Source organism: Heloderma suspectum, chromosome 6 (assembly GCF_057233095.1).
Source record: "Heloderma suspectum isolate Gila_16-S chromosome 6, 16-S_ref, whole genome shotgun sequence".
Lineage (NCBI taxonomy): Eukaryota > Metazoa > Chordata > Lepidosauria > Squamata > Helodermatidae > Heloderma > Heloderma suspectum.
The window spans coordinates 67401645-67418872 of record NC_139463.1 but is presented as its reverse complement, the minus strand read 5'-3'; the positions used below and the strand labels follow the sequence as shown (position 1 = coordinate 67418872).

The 17228-nt window shown below is 46.8% G+C and overlaps 1 protein-coding gene across 7 annotated transcripts in view; it reads left to right on the top strand.

Annotated features, from left to right (window-relative positions):
* MLLT6 (MLLT6, PHD finger containing) overlaps positions 1-17228 on the top strand; it is a 145367-nt gene that overhangs the window by 100365 nt on the left and 27774 nt on the right. For 5 of the 7 annotated variants that reach the window (XM_084804712.1, XM_084804715.1, XM_084804711.1 and 2 more), the window contains 2 exons: positions 13562-13739; positions 15236-15832. In XM_084804712.1, the coding sequence (XP_084660838.1) occupies positions 13562-13739; positions 15236-15832 (775 nt within the window). The remainder of the gene's footprint in view (positions 1-13561; positions 13740-15235; positions 15833-17228) is intronic. The other 2 variants (XM_084804714.1, XM_084804713.1) reach the window with 1 other exon arrangement.

The window sequence follows — 17228 nt, the reverse complement described above, 5'->3', positions numbered from 1 at the left end:
TGTTTATCCATTAAGCTAGAAGTGGGCAACTGTGGACAATATAGCCTGTGAAGCAGTTTTATCTGGCATTTGGTGGATTGACTACATTTTAATCAGGGCGTCATAAAAACATGACCCACAGTTGTGTGTGTGTGTGTGTGTGTGTGTGTGAGAGAGAGAGAGAGAGAGAGAGAGAGAGCGCATCTCTACACCAGCCTAAAATCCCACATTTAAAATGGGGCTTTCTGCTTCCGTTTTAAATGCAGGATCACAATGGACTCCCTTTTCACGTGCTTCCCCACCACCACCTTTCCCCCCACTTTCCCCCCATATCTGAATCTTCCATTATCTTTCATTGATCTCACTCCTCTTCTCGCGGCTTTTCCTTTTTCACAGAGGGAACACAAGCGGGATAATTTGATAGCTCATTATCTGCGATCTATTTAAAAATGGAACAAAGGGCATTTAGTGCCGGAGACGCCCTGGAGGTTGACGGCGTCATCTAAAGGGCCTGCAAATTTCTGTGAGTGAGCAATCTCAATAGCAGGATAAAAGCGCCGTGTGAAGAAGCCCAGAGAGACGGGGGTGGCATAACGGAGGGTGGAAGAAGGCGACAGGTCAGCTGCCTTGAAATGTTACAGCTCTCATTGAGTTTTGTATGTGATTTCCTGGCCCTGCCCCAGCCAGCACATGACTTCCCTAGCTGTGACATCCTTACCACTTCATGGCCCTGAATTTATTTTAGAGTGGACTCCTCTGAGATAAATTCTGTGTCATGTGGCAGCAAGAGTTTCACAGTGAGGAGAGTCAGGTTGTGTAGCAAAACATACCATGGGGCCCAGAGCACTGTCTGGACTCTGGAGCACAGAGTGACCAGTGAAAAAACAGAACATAGCCATCCCTACATGGATTTTATTTATTTATTTATTTATTTATTTATTTATTTATTAGATTTATATCCCTCCTTTCTTCCATTGTGGAACTCAAGGTGGCTACATGCGGTTCCCAGGTGGTCTGCCCTCCAGGCACTGACCAGACCCAGACCTGCTTAGCTTCAGCACAGTGGCTGCCTCATGTGTCTTCAGACTATGCCCTGGAACCAGTCAATGAGCTACTATGAATCTATAAATGCTGGGAGAAACAAATGTGGTACTTTTCCATCCTTGAGCAGGACCAAAGGGCTTTGTCTCCACAGGTGGTGCCTCGATTGGTCTGCATTGTGCTGATCATGGAAGGCGAGGGGACGGGCCGTAGCTCAGTAGTAGAGCACCTGCTTTGCACTCAGAAGGTCCCAGTTTCAATCCCCGGCAGCTCCAGGTAGAGCCAGGAAAGACTCCTGCCTAAAACCCTGGAGAGCTGCTGCCAGTCAATGTCGACAATACTGGGCTACATGGACCAGCGGTCTGACATAGTACAAGGCAGCTTCCCGTGTTACTCTGTCATCCGTTTAACTTGCGCGATCCATACACTGACCTCTCTTCCCTCGACTTGTAGTTGAAGTGAGGCCCTGACCTAGCCATGCCAGAGAAGAATGAGGTAGTAGAATGGACCATACCATTTCAGTATACAGGTGAGGAATACCGCTTTTGATCCTCCCCCTGCCCACGTAAAAATGAAACAAAACTGAAAACAGAAAACTAGCATATTGGCGAGCAAAGGTATTTGCCTGTCATGCCAGTTCTCTGTTTACAGGGAATGTTTAATGGAGGGGAGCATTAAAAAATGGGCTTATCTCACCTGCTGCCTGAAGCGGTGCCGCCCATCCCACCACCTCATCGTGCGACATGTGCAGGCCAGGCCCAAAACAGCATCCTTTCACTTAGTGCTGGATGCCTCCTGCATATCCCTCACCCCCTGCACGAGCGGCAAACTTTCGGATTACTTATTGACAGGCATTCAGTACAGTGCCAACGACAGGAAGCCTCCAGCATCTGGCTCTCCAAATCCATCCCCCACCCCTCTCTCATCTGCTTCCCTTGGTTAACATTCCCTCCCCAGCCTTCATAATAATCCAGGTCAGGAGGCTGTGATGGAGCAAGAAGTATTTTAATTGGATGCTCTCATGCCATAGGCAGAGTTCCCACTGGGTTTTCTAGTGTCACCCGAGATTCCAGCTGACCTCAATCCCTTTGGATATAAAACCAGTCTGAGAAAGAGATTTAAGGAGGGCTTACTTTCCAAAATGAGAAATGCTTACAGTTCAAGCATGCCTGGGAGTCTTCCTGCCCTGCCTCACTTGAAAGCTCTGTGGCCCATTCTCAGCGATATTTGTGGGTTAGTTGTGCTTATACCAGCGTGGCGGGAGGAATACTCTATATGTGCTCAGCGGTGCTCTTTTCTTCATGATTGCTTCACACTTCTCAGAGCACTATCCTTACATACACACACACATACATACAAAACCCTTCTAGAACTGTTTCCCAATCTCAAGTTAAGCCCTGATTACACACATGCACACCTATGCTTTTCACATATAAGGACACAAAAATTGGCTTGCTGGATTAGACCAAGAACACATTTAGGGCACAATCCTATTCAGATAGGTGGCCGCCTCCGAACTCAGCGGCGACTGCCTATCCAATGCAGGGCAGGAGAAGCACAGAGGGGATCGTTCCCGCCACACTTCAGCCGCCCTGCATTTTATGCTAGACAGCCCATTTTGGCTGTCTAGCTGCGGGGGTGCCAAGCGGGGGAGGTTGGCTCCCAGAAAGCAATATATCCTCTGGCCATCTAGTTGCTGTCTAGCAGCCATAGGATTGCTCTGTCCGTCCAGCATTTTTTTCCAGCACTATCCAGTTGGATGCTTCAGGGAAGCTCACAAGCAGAAGGTCAGGGAGACATCTCCTGTTGAACATACCTAGCGTCTGGCAACTAGGTATCAGTCCAAAGGATGGATGAATCTTTCTATTTGGGGTTTGCTCCATTTCTCATTTTCCAACCTTAAAAGGCAGAATGAAAATTTGTACACATTTTTGTGCGCATTTCCCCAATACATACATTTTTGTATGCAGCTTTGCCTAATCTATGAAGATTTTGCAAGCAATTTTCTCTAATGTAACACATTTTTATATGTTATTTTCACCAATATATGAATTTCTGTACGCATTTTTTGGTTGGAGAACTGCACTGCAATGTTAAGAAAAGTGTGAGTATCACAGTAAGTGCGATTTAGGCAAGTCTGCATTAAAACGCAAACTGAACAAACTTCTCCCCCATCCCTAGTCATGCCTCAGAACATGGAGGTTCCATAATTTGGCTAATATATTTCTATACAATTTGATATGCTTCTCTGTATGTTTGATTTGCACCCATCAGAGGCAGCTAGATTCCACTTTTTGTCTATCAGTCACTTGTTTGGGCTTTTGCGTGTATTTTGCAAATTCTGTTCAAGGATGCATTTTCTTGCATCTCATTGCACAACCTGCAGATGACAAATTTTTATTTATGTATGTATTTATTATTTATCTATTACATGTCTATACTGCCCAATAGTGGAAGCAGTCTGAGCAGTTCACAACAAATAATTTTAAATTATTATGATTAATACTAGCAATCATTTATAAAGGGCTTTTGATTTGCAAATTGCTCAACCACCATTCCTTGTTCCTCTGTGCAACTCCCAGACCAATATATTCTTCAGCTATAGGATACTTTTATGACAGTCTGGTTCTGCCTACTTTGTTCCTTGCTCCATAGGCAGATGTGGCCCTGCTATTAGGCAGAGCAAGGCAGCCGGCTAAGGTGGGCTGGCATGTTTTCGACTCCATTAAAGGGAAGCCTATTGCCCGTTATTCTGTTTATTATTTGTTACATTGTAATGGTGGGGTGGGGTGGATTTTCTGTAGGATCTTGAGAACTGCCCTGCTGGATCAGTTTAATGACCCAGAACCAGCTATTGCTTTTGCAGCCAGGGACTGTACTGGGCCCGTACTACTTTCCCTCCTCTTCCTTCCTTCCCCTCTTCCTTTTCTTTCATATTACGTTGGAAGCCTGCAGGCAGGAATTGTCCTAACTTTCTCATATGACACTGCTCGTGCCCAGGGGTACAGAACCTCCAGTCAAGGGACTCTAGTCCAGCTCTCCAGGGTTCCCCGGATGGCCACGCCCCCTTCCCTGGCCCACCCCTTCCCCCAGCCACCTATCATTTGCTGGTTTCCCGACTTTGGCAGAGCTTTTTCCCCATCCTCAAAGATTGAAATGCTTCTCCTAAGGCTTCCTTGCCAGCAGGAAGAGCGGTAAGCTACAATAGGTTGGTATTTTTGCCCTGCCCCTTTTGCCTTCCGCTCCACCCACCACTGGGATGCCTGCCCCAAGAGCTTTCCTGAAATGGAATTCAGCCCTCAGGCTGAGAGAGCTTACATTGAGCCAGACCATTGACCCATCCAGCTCGGGGGTCCTCAACAGAGCCTTCGCAGGCACCATGGCGCTTGCAGGCAACTCCAAAGGTGCCCACAAAGCTCTCCACTCCCTGCCCCCTTCAAAATTTAATTTTTAATTAAAAAAAAAACCTTAAAAATATTAGGGCTCCAGGTTCCCCTTCCTGTACCTGAACCCGCTGCTTATCAGCTGTTCACTGGGCAGGAAAAGAAGGAAAGAGTTGCTTTTTGGTCCCACCCAATCTTCTTCCGTCCACACAGACCTTTCCCCTTTGCCCCCCTCTCCCCCCACTCCCAGCGTCTAGCCTTCCTCTTTCTGTCCTCCTAACCCCTTTCCTCACTACTTCTCTCCTTTCCCCATCCCTTGCCTTCTTCTTTCTTTCCTTTCCTAGCCCCTAGCCTTGCTCTTTCTCTCCCATTCACCCCTTTTCTTGCTATTTCTCTCCCTTCCTCATCCCTAGCCTTCTTCTTTTCCTGCCTTCCTAGTCTTGCTGTTTCTCTCCCACTCATCCCTTTATCTTGCTGTTTCTCTCCATTCCCAGCCTCACTATTTATCTGCCGCCCCAGCTCTTTACCTCACTGTTTCTCCCCACTCCCAGCCTTAGCCTCACTCTTTCTCTCCCCACGATCCCTTTGCCTTGCTATTTCTCCTTCCCTCCCAGCCTCTAGCCTCACTTTTTCTCTCCCTGCACCTCTTTTGACTAGCCAGGCCCCCACAGCAGCTGTTGTGTGACTAGCCACATCCTTCGCGGGAGCCCTTTTGTGGTGGTGCCCACAGCAGTTCAACAAATTCCAAAATGTGCCCATAGGTCCAAAAAGGTTGGGGAGCCCTAATCTAGCCCAGCTTTGTTTACTTCAACTAACAGCGGCCCTCCAAGATTTCAGATGGAAGTTTTTTTGACCCCTGCTACCTGAGATGCTTTTAACCAGAGATGCTGGTCCCCTAAATTCATTTTGAGTCTTGGCTAGCATGGAATTCAGCAGCACCACCCATTTTTAATTTGTGTGGATTTTTTTAAATGATGGTGGTGTTGCACTTCTTTATCACTTGATTTTATTGCAAACCATGTTGTATTAAAGCTTTATGAAGGGTGGCCTAAAATGTTTTTTAATATCAAGGCTTGCAAGGGAGAGTGGCTGGAGGTCAAGTACACTGCAGGGGCCATGGGGGAGGTGGACAGCGTGGCTCTGGGAGCAAGGAAGAGTTGTTCTCAAGGGGGGGTGTCCACGGGGGATTTGCTGCGAGTTAGCTGCGTTTGGAGGTCGTTTGGGGCACATGATGTCGTGGCCATCCCACAGCCATCCCAGAGATTTTCGTGGAAAAACTGGTTTTTCTGTGACTACTTTTAGTCTGAGTCTTTTCCTTAATTCAGCTTGTCTGCACTTCTGTTGTGGTGTGTACCAACCCTCCGTATTTACTTCAGCACGATAGCCCTGCCCAGGGATGTGTCATTCACCTGACCGTGAATGCCCCGTCAAGAAGCATTCCCCCAGTGTTTCCCATCCCTGTGTTTCCACCATTTTGCAGCTGGCCATTCAGGAGTTCTGAGCTACCTCATGATATTTACTTCGCCTTGCCTACCACTAACCTCTGGCGGCCATCCCCCCCAAAGTATAGGTGTGCTCTGCTCGGCAGCCTCTACTTTAAAAAAGAACCCTCTTAAGTCAATACTGTGTAAAAGCGCAATGTCGAAATAGCACATTGCCGCTACATCGTGAACCCAAAGTAAGTGCTCCAGTTTCACCAACCACAGCCGCCTGGTGGGGAGTGGAGTTATTTAAAAGTGGGATATGGGGTGCGTGGATATAGAGTAAAAAAAGGTGGGGAGACCAATGAGTGAGGCTTGTTTCCCACCCCATTTTTCTCCATGTGTGCACTTTTGCCTATTGCCTCCAACCCCCCTTTCTCCCTTTCTCTTTCCCCCTGCTCGCAATGAGAAGTTACTGTGATAAAGCAATAATGCAAAGTGATTTCACATAACAGAGAAACTACAGAACAGCAAGGAAGCACAACATTGCAATAACAATTTAAGAGCGCATCAGAGAAGTGAAAGAGCACTTTAGGGCAAGTTACTAAAGTTATCCTTTAACCCTTTCACTGCAGGGGAGCAAAATTTATTTCTTACTTTTGAGTAAATATGTACAGAAGGGGGGGATATGTTAAAGATTGAAAGCAGGCTACCTAAACAGATTGAGTGTCCCCACTCCTGCAGTAATGTGAGGGGTCGCTGCTGCTCTCCTGAGGATTTTCTCAATGGGAATGGGAAAAACTACTTCCATTGGAAAAATAGGGAAAGGGCAACGTCCCCCAGGAAAGAAATATTCCACCTGATGGTTCCAGCATCCCGAGTAAAATGAAAGCAGTGGGCCTCTGCATTTAGTCCTGTCGCTATCGTGCTATTGTGGTTTTAGAGGGAATTTTTTTTTTTTAATTGTATGGGGAGGGTTGGACATAGGACGGGGAGGGTGAGGGCGCTAACACACACACTGGCAAGAGAAAGCAGAAGGGACAGAACAAGGTGAGAGTGGGAGGGAGGAAATAGGCTCTCTAAACGATGATGTGGACGAGACTCCACCCAGTAGCCACCAAAACAATTTCCAGTAAACTGCCATGTGACCTGCCGAGAGCCCCAGGCCAGCTTTGGGATAATCTGGGTTTTCAAGCCCCACATGTCTCCAGATGGAGCAGATTTGACTCCAGTAAAAAGCATGGCAAAGTGGACAGCAAACTAAACCCATAGCCATGGAGATCCCTGGAAGGACACCATTGGCATTGCGCAGTGGAGGGAAGACTTCGCGCTTGTCGGATCAATTTTGCTTTCTACTAAAACCCCAAGATCAACCAACCAGAGCCAGATGAAAAAGGCACACACTTCAAATTAAAGAATAGGGTGCTTCTGAGCACATTCTGAGCCCAGGAATTCGGTTGAGTACTACGACTGAGCTGAGTTCATAGTTAGGGATATGCATACAAGCAAAACGCAAGTTCGTTGAAGTTCCCAAATTCCATCTCAAACTTTGTTCCTTCTTACATCCATAACAGATTGTGATTTCTTTATCTTTTCACATAAAAATGTGTGCCTTTTTTCATGCGCATTTTCCCAAATGTACACATCAATTGTGCACATCTTTGAAATGCATGCATTCTTCTCCCATTGATTAAAGAGTCTTTGTGTGCATTTCTCAAAAGTACACATTTTTATGTACATTTTCCAAATGTACGCACGCCGCCAAACACTTTGTGGGGGGCTCCTCAAATCACATTGCAAGCTCAGAACTGTACAGACTTTGACCGCAGATTGATTTGAGTCCACGTTCAGTATGACCTGGGTAAATCCTGATAAAAAAAAGAACTGAAATGAATTTCTCATATATCTCTGCTAGTAGACCTGTCTCAGTGAACTCAGTGGCTCCCTTTGAGTTCTATCAATGACAAGAAGCAGGCTGCATTTAGAGATACTGGTAACTCCAGGGGTAGGGAGCGAGCATCCCCGAGAGCCATAGAAGCGAATTGGCTCCAGGTACTTCACTGTTATAGGCACTGTTGATAGGCCCCTTCCCTTTGTGACTGTTGTGTGCAATCTGCTCTTGCCACCTTGCTCATTCCCCCAGCATCGCTGTCCTTTCTCGCTTAACTTCTGCCACAGTGGCAGTTGATCTTAGGCAGGAGGGCGGCAGCTGCTATTGCTGCTGGAGAAAGGAGGGGCGCAAAGTTGGTAAGACTCAAGCCCAGCAGCAGAGTGCAAGGCAATCCTTGTTTCCTTCCCTCCCTCAGCTGCAGCCTTCCGACAGAGCTGCCTTTCATGTGAAAGAGGCTGGTGGTGGTTTTCCAGAGCAAGCCAGAAGAACTTCCCATGCCTTACGACTGTGTGTCTGCACAACTCTGCACACTAGATGTAGGGATGTATGGAGTTCATTTAATCCATTCCCTCTGTGTTTCATAGATGGTCCAGTGCCTTTCATTCCATCATCCGCTCTTTGACAGAATCAGATTGTTTTTACCAGAATTTCATTCTACTTGTGCTAATACTCATTAGCGCTAATGCACACTTGCGCTAATGTGCATTAGTTAATGCGTGTTAGCACTAATGCAGAGTAGCGCAAATCCCCCCCCCCATGAAAAACTGGTCCACAAGTCCACGGAATCCACGTGACTCGGAAAAAGCCAGTCTCCTGTGGAATCAGCAAGTCAGATTCATAGAAATCCGAATTCATTTGACTCCATTGCAGATTTCTACAAAATCGCTAACTTGACATTCCTGCCTGAATAGTCCTCCATGCTAGAGTAGCCTTCCCCAACCTGGTGCCCTCCAGATGTGGGTTTAAAAAATAATAATAATGTAGACGCAGTTGATCATGTGATCTCCCACCTGCAGTCTGCATTAACCCTTTTCCCTGACATACTGGTTTTCTGTGTATGAAGGACCATTTGATCATCTGACATGTGCACACACAGCCTAGACTGGCCTTCCCCCAATCTGGTGCCCTCCAGATGTTTTGGACTTCAACTCCCATCAACCCCAGCCAGCATGGCCAGTGGCCAGGAATCCTTGGAATTGTAATCCAAAAGTTCTGGAGGGCATCAGATTGGGGAAGGCTGACCTAGACTTGGGTTGACCACTTTAGTGAGAACTAGGCTAAGGTGATTCGCATCAGTTCAGCTTTTGAGCACTGTAAATTGCCACTCAGGTCAGTCTATGCAGTGTTTGGGGTGACACAGAATTCCTAAATATGGGGAGTGGGGTTGGGTTGCTTTGTTCCAAAAAGTATGGACAGCCCCCTCTAACAGAAGTAATCTCTACCCATCTACTGCTCTTCACTCAGTGACTTGTGGCTTTTGTTAATTGTTTCACTGCATCCCTTTTGTTTTGTTTGTATGCAGTGGGGGGGGGGACATTTTCGTCAGGGCTTGATTGTTTATTGTTCTTTCTCTCTCCTCCTGCTATCAGAAGGCCTAGTCTAATCTGAGGCACACAATTCTGCTGCCAGTAGTTTTTCCTGCTCCCCCCCACTGCATTTAGCTCACTTGCTTCCTCTGGTCTCAGTCATTCCTTGTAGCAGCTCATCTCACACGCCAGAACACAGGAAATGTTCTTTTGCTTCGCAGGACAGAGCGTGCAGGAGTAGTGGGTGGATAGATTGAGAATCAGGTATACTTTTTCCAGGTAGTTTATTGTGTGTGTGTGTGTGTGTGTTTCTGTCTAAACCCTCATGGATTGTTTATTTGCTTTCTGAATACTGCTGATCTCATGACTTGGAGGCCAGAGAAAGAAGAGAGAAGGAGAAGGATGAACCAGCTTCCAGAAAGTCTGGGGACAAGGTTTCAAAAGGGCTCAAGCAAAAAGTCAAGGAACTGGTGGTGACTGGTTTTGTGCCCCTGCTGGAAGGATTCCAGTTGCAACCAGATGCCTAGTTGATTGGCCATAAGCCAACTGGCCGAGGGCCTGGGGCTGGCAGCTGGGTCAGACAAATGGCAGTCACTCTACGCATCAACGTTTATCGCCGAGACCATTTCAGTAGTGACGGCTTATGTCGTAATAAATGTGTTAGTCTTTAAAGTGCCACAAGACTCTTGGTTGTTTTTATCCCAGGAGGGAATCTGTTAGCAAAGGAAAGAAGCAACCAAGGAAGGTGGAGAGAGGGGCCCCATCGCTTCTGAGCGAGGAGATCCTGGCTTGCAGACAAGGGGGTGACGTGAATTGGGAAGGAATCATATAGCTGCGGCCATTCTTGGCCAATCAGAATGCAAGGCTGGGAGCCAGTCAGGGTGTGGAAGCACCTTGTAGAATGGGGGAAGTTGGGAAACTTCTAAGACTGCCTTCTCCAAACTGGTGCTCTCCAGATGTATTGGACCACAACCCCCATCATTCTCAGCCAGCATGGCCATGTGTTGGCACACAACAGGTTGGGGAAGGCTATTTTAAGACTTCTCATGCAGGGTGAATGGCTGAAATGTCTGAAATGTCTGTCTGTCTAGTTCTCGACCCCCTGCCTGGCTGTCCCAGTGCCTAGTTCTCGACCCCCTGCCTGGCTCTCCCGATGCCTAGTTCTCGACCCCCTGCCTAGCTCCCCCGATGCCTAGTTCTCGACTCCCTGCCTGGCTCTTCTGATGCCTAGTTCTCGACTCCCAGCCAAGGGATATGGAGGAGGCACCACTTGAGAAAAGTAGTGACAAGTTTGTTTCATATGTTGGCTGCCTGGGTTCAAACTTAAATTGAAATGTCTAAACTTCTTGCCAGTAATCCCCGAAAACATCTGGGTCCTTCTGCTTAACTGCTGGCTATTTGAAACGGTAATGAATTTTCCATTCAAGATCCAGTTTCTGAGTCAAGTTGTTGCTTGGCGTTAGTAAGTTATTATTAACTCCATCATCTTTTGGCCTGATGGATTAAAAAGAAAGCCTTTGATGTGGATTCTGGGTTATCCCCCTCCCTCCCACCCACCCCGCCTCTCCCAGCTCACCTGTGACGTGCATGTGTCCTGAGTGGGCTCCAAAATATATTGGCAAGGAGAGAGGAGTTGATGAGAGGAAGGAAATTCTTGGGGCTCCTCTTTCAGAGGTGTGGTTAGTGAGGTCAGCATGCTGGCTGAACCTGCTTGGAATATGGGTTGTTTTTTGCATTACCCATGAGGGTTTAGCATAATTGTGCTGCTCTTGCCATGCTCCTTCCCCTTTCTGCCTCCCCACATTTGGCAGATGCAGAAACTCAGATGGATTGTCACGGATCCCCCTGAGTCCATAAATCAGAAGGGCTTAACATTTAACATCCCAGGAGTTGCGTGCCCAGAGAAGGCACAGGCCTCCCGCTTTGGATTTTCACCCCTCTCTCTTCCATGTACTTCTGACACATCTGGAATGCATTTTTAGGTTCCCAGCTGTTGCACAGTGTTGGCTTGATTAAACATAGCAGGGGAAATGGAATAGATTTTTATCCAGGTATCACTGCTTTTGCATTGCATGATGCGGAGGAGGAGGCTTATTTTCTCTGAGTATATGTCATCTGGAGGAATTCTTTAGAACCCCTGCACATTCAGAGACGCCCGCAATTGCTGCAGCTTTTCATAGGAACATCAAGGTTCTAGTTCTCACTTTGAAAGCTCTTCGCCTTTTGTCTTCCCCCTGAAGCCCTTATGATTACTCATTCTTTTCAGCATTAAGCTTCTAGTCCTTTTAGAGCTCTCTTCCCCAACTATGGGTCTTTCTGAACGTTGTGGCTTATTTTGTGGGTGGGTCAGTGGCTGGCTGCAGAACCATCAGTGAACCGCTCAATGTTGCTCCATTTGGAGGTCACAGAAGGTCTGAGGTTGACATGAGTTGGGAAGATTTTATTTTGTAGGACTTCAAGCCAGTTAGCTGGCTTAGGAAGGAACTAATCAGATATGCCTGAAAGAGCAGTGGAAGTAGGCTTAGTTCAGCTGGTCCTCAGGCACTATGTATTGGCTGCAACTGAAGAACCCATATTTGGGTCCTGCAAGGAGGGGCCTGTATCTAACATTATTCCCTCTAATACCAACTCAGGTGGTTGAGTGCCTATCAGTTTGGAAGCAAAATGGGGCCACCCAAAAACAAGGTAGTGGGTTCAACATAGTTGGGGGATATCCAAATACGCAGAAGTATACCAACTTAGACAAACCCTTACTAAAGAAACAATGTGGCATCAAATAGACATGAAACAAGAGTTTTTGCTGAATTAGATGTAGCCTGAGATCTGTAGATGCTTCAGAAACAGTCAATAAAGTGGCAAAAATGGGACAATGCATTCCTGCTTAAGACCCTGTGTATCATATTTATTCACCAATAAGTATTTATAAACATGGATCATGGGTCGATATAACTGATCAGCCTCAGTAAGTGCTTCTGTCAGGGTTCCCCTTATGACCTAGACGCCCTGAGCAACTCCTTAAGCATCTCTTGCCTCCTTAAGAGTCCCACTTTCCTGCTTTTAAATTTCTCCTTCCCAATAATGTGGGCTTTAGACTGTAGACGTGGGATGATTAGCACTTCAGACACCTGGGTGTTAACCACAACAGTTTATTGTTAAATTAAAGCAAGCAAATTACAACTAAAGGTATTTACAGAATAGAGCTGAATGATACAGTAGGCATTAAGAGAAAATAAAGGTTGCAAAAATGCAAGTTCCTCTACCCTAGCTGCACTTAGACTTCTCCAGGCTGCTTCTTCCTGCCCCCTCTTCATGCTCTGCTCTCCCTGACTCTGCTGTTCCTACTGTGGTCTTTCTGACTCTCTCTTTTTATACCCTCCTCCTTCAAAAGCAAAAGTCCTGTTTCAAACCTGAAGAAATGAAACTTAACCAGGGAAATGAAACTATTCCTCTTAGGGTTACCCCCCCCCAACAAAAAAACCCAGGCTTCTAGGCCTGACATTTTTCTTTTTTTGCCTCTGTAGGTCTCAAACATTCACAGCTTCCAATAGCAAAGGAAGCTCTGAAGCTGTAAAAGCAGCAGGGCCAAGCCTAGATTCTAACAAATGTTGCAATTATTGCCATTTTGCTGTAGCAGGCAAATAGTATTTGGCACACAAAGCCGAGAATGACAAAACTCATCATCAGCACCTACTCGTTGATCCAAGGTAACCATCCACGTCTGCCACAACAACATTTTCTTACCCATTTTTATATTTCGGTTTCCCCATAGAGTCAATTTGGCAAGAGAAAATGGATCAAAATGTAATTGATGTGACATTATACACCACAGGTCGCTAACAGCCGTAACTGTGGGAGGAACCCTGTTTGTTTTAATGTGCCAAGAACCTAATGCCATCCATTTAGAGAGATGGTCCAGACAGAAAGATTCAAAAACTGACCAAGGTAGAAAACCTGATCTAAGTGGAAAAGACCAAAATTTAGTACAGGTCAACAACTAGGCCTGACAATATAAAGCAAGATCCTGAAAGCCAAACCCACCTTCTTTAATCTGAAGCTGCATCTTTTCAAGGATATTTGTGATGGGGAAGACGCCCCTGCCCCCCAATTTTCAAAACAGAGCATTGAGTTTTTGAAAATATTTGCCAGGTATAGATAGAAGAATCCCAAGTATAACATAAACAATCTGAGGTATAATGTTCATCTTGAGTGTCTTTATCTTACCCCACGCACCCAACAGTTAGAACTTGTATATAATAGGTGTGATATATCAACTTCAACACACGCTGTTTTTCTTTCTCCTTATGCTGTTGTTCACTTCAGCAGAGTTCCACCAACCACCACGAGAGCAGTCAAGAAACCTCGGAGGTCATCAGGTCAGAGGTGAAAGGCAAGAAGTCTTCAAGCCATGGCACAAGCCACAAGGCCAAGAAGTCCGGAAGTGGGAAAAGCTCAACGGGTTTTGGCTCGTCCTCTTCCAGTGGGGCATTTCCACCTACAGGTGAAGGAACTGGGAAGGAACTGGGAGAACTGATAGGGTCAGATTGACAGTGGAGCACACCGAGGCAGTTGGCCAGGGCCAACTGGCTCTGTTTTAGAACAGCTAAGTCTCTAGTCCTCATCACTGAACAGCAAAGCTCTGAACGGTGTGTAAGTCTTCAGAGAATTACACAGCTCCTTGCCCTTCTTGTGTAGCTATTTTTCCTCACCTTCTCATCCACTGCCCATCTATCCTAATAACTTCAGACAGGAGTTCTATTTTATTTTTAAGTTTCTAGTTCTTAAGGGTGTGGAGGAAGGCATCAAAGTGTATGAGCGATCCCAGCTGAAATTCCAATTATTGGGGTGGGTAGGGTGGAGCTGGTCAGTGGTTAAGGTTTCCACAGCCTGCATTGCTCACCAACCCTGTGACTAGCAGAATCTGAATAGATTATGCAAGATAAGAAAATCTGTGCAAATTTCCATCATTCCTGTAGGTCGCATGATTCAGCTTGTGTATTGGCACAGAATATTGGGTTTTTTTTAAAGACAGTGTCCATCTGTACCAGTGCTGATCTGTTCTCCTTGGTCTCTGGTTGCTCTTTGGGCTGGGGTAGCATACTGATTGATTGATTGATTGATTGATTGATTGCATTTATATCCCGCCTTCTTTCCTCTTTAAGGAACCCAAGGCGGCTTACATAATCCTCCTCCTCTCCATTTTATCCTAACAACAGCCCTTTGAGGTAGGTTGGGCTGAGAGTCTGTGACTGGCCCAAAGTCACCCAGTGAGCCTCCATGGCTGAATGGGGACTAGAACCTGGATCTCCCAGCTCCCAGTCCAACACTCTAGCCACTACACCACACTGGCTCTCAGACTGACTGACTGAATACATTTCTATACTGCCCAGTAGCCAGAGCTATTCTTGGATAAACCCATCAGTCAAAACTAAACATTCCGAAAAGCCCGAGTGAATGAAGAAATCGTCACCTGCACTGAAAAGTTAATAGAGCCCCCCCTCCACCTCTGCCATCTTCTTCAGTGGCCTTAGGCAAGCCACTATTCTCTCAGCCTCAACCTCCCATCTGTAAAATGGGACTAATAAGTGCTGATGCACATGCAATCCTTTGAGTACTTAAACAACCACTGCATAAATGCTCAGTGTTTTTGTTATTGCACATGCTGTTCTGCTGGAGGGTAACAAGGAATATGAAAGTGAATGTACATCATGACCCATATGAAGGCTAATTTTCCGTTTGGGGATGAGGCGAAGAATTAGGCAGTGAAGCCAGAGTTTTCAGGAAAGAGGTGGATTTTGACTTTTTTACTGCAATCTTTGTCAGCCAACTGGCAAACGTTCAGTAGGCAGGAAGACGCCGTCATCTCCGGCATTGCCTTGCACCACTTCAGGCACTTTATGAGCAAACAAACAGTCTCAGATCTGTGACAGCTCTGGCTCGAATGCCTCTTCTCCATGCCTGCTGTAGGTTTCAGGATTTCCCTTGATCCCCTTTCAGGTACCTCATGCAGCTCCTTGCCCTTCTCCCAGGACTTTGTAACCTTCCCGAAGCTCGAACAGCCCCCACCCGAGGAAGAGAAATACCGCAAGCCCATCTCTTCGTCCTCGTCCTCCGCACACTGCTCCCCGCTGTACGAAGGGCAGAAAGGCGACATCTTCGAGCAGAAGGTTATCTTCTCGGGCTTTGGCTCCATCATGCGCTTCTCCACCTCGGCCGCCAGCCAGCAGAGGGGCCGCGATGCTTCCCCTGTGGACTACAAGGCCTCCAATGCGAGCGGCGGCCCGCCAGCGGGGAGTGGCGGCAGCGGTGGAAGCAGCCACAAGCGGATGCCGTCCCTCAGTGTGGAGGAGGGGGAGGTCCTGAAGGAAAAAAAGCACAAGGCCAGTAAGAAAAGCAAGCACGGACCAGGGAGGCCCAAAGGTAGCAAGAACAAGGAAGTCCCAGGCGCCCAGCTGGTTGGGTCCACAGCTACCTCCTCTTCACCCTTCTCTGGGGGATCCCTGGTCAGCTCCAGCATCGGCGGATCCGCACGGACTTTCAGCCATGCTGCAACCCTTCCAAGCCTTAGTCTGGAATCCCCGCTCCTGGGGTCAGGTAGGTACCGCTGCCATGTGGCTTATGGGCAGGATGCAGCATCCAATGCAACATTCAGCATCCTGAGAGTCTGAGCTCTCAAAGCAAGGGTGAAGACACATAGGGTTGGATGCAGACTATGCTAATGGCACTTAATTGCCATTGAAATTGGTGGGACTTCTTTACACAGTGCCTAAGAACAAAAGAACCCTAAGTGGCTTGGGACTGCCTCCCCCTGTATATGCCTGCCCGAGAGTTGAGATCTCTTGGAGGGGCCCTCCTCTGCGTCCCACCAGTGCAAGACATACACTATGGTGGGACGTGAGAGAGGGCCTTCTCTGCTGTGGCACCCCGGTTGTGGAACACCCTTCCCTTGGAGGCCCGATTGGCGCAGATGATGGTTTTGTTTTGGCACCAAGTAAAAACATGGCTTTGCACCAAAGCCTTTGAGGGCTAAATGCATTCCCTAAAGTTGCACACTGTTTTAACGGTTTTATTGGTTTAGGTTTTCTAATTGGTATTAGCTTGCTTAATCGTTTAATATGTTTTTAGCTGTTTAAATTGTTTATTGAGTTATACTGTTTAAATTGATTTTATCTGCACGCCGCCCTGAGATTTTATTGATAAAGGGCGGGATACAAATATTTTAAATAAATAAATACAAATAAATAAATAAAAGCCCTGATGGATCAGACCAAGGGTCCGTCTCGTCCAGCATTCTGTTCACACAGTGACCAGCCAGCTGCCCATAGGAAACCCCCAAGCAGGACATGAGTGCAACAGCAACCTCCTGCCCATGTTCCCCAGCAACAGGTGTACACATGCATACTGCCTCTGGTACTGGTGTACATGGGCATACTGCCTCTGATATTCACTGCATCTTGTGGTAGCGATTAAACTGTGTAATTCGCTACCACAAGACATAGCGACAGCCACCATGATGGCTTTATGGTACCTCCAGGATCAGGGCAGAATGCCTCTGTACTCCAGTTGCTAGGGAACACGAGAGGGAGGGTGCTGTTGCACTCATGTCCTACTTGTGGGTTTATCACAGGCAGCTGGTTGGCCATTGTGTGAAGAGAAAGTGGGACTAGATGGTCTTAGTCTGATCCAGCACAGCTCTTCTTCTGTTCTTATGACTGAAAGCATTTCTAATGTGTCTGATTGATTTCAGTGGGACCGAAGCTCATCTAACTTAGTCTGGCTCCATCCTGTAGTTGTTTTTTAGTGGTGTCAGCGGGTTCTTTTCCATAGCGTGAACCTGACTTTGCAAATCTAGGTACAAGCATACACACTGCAAGTTGAACACTTGAGTCAACCTCTCAGTCTTCCCTCTGCTCTTGTGTAACAGATGGGCTCTCAAACTGCTTTTATAGGCAAGTATGCCTCTGTGTGTGTGTGTGTGTTTTCATCTTTC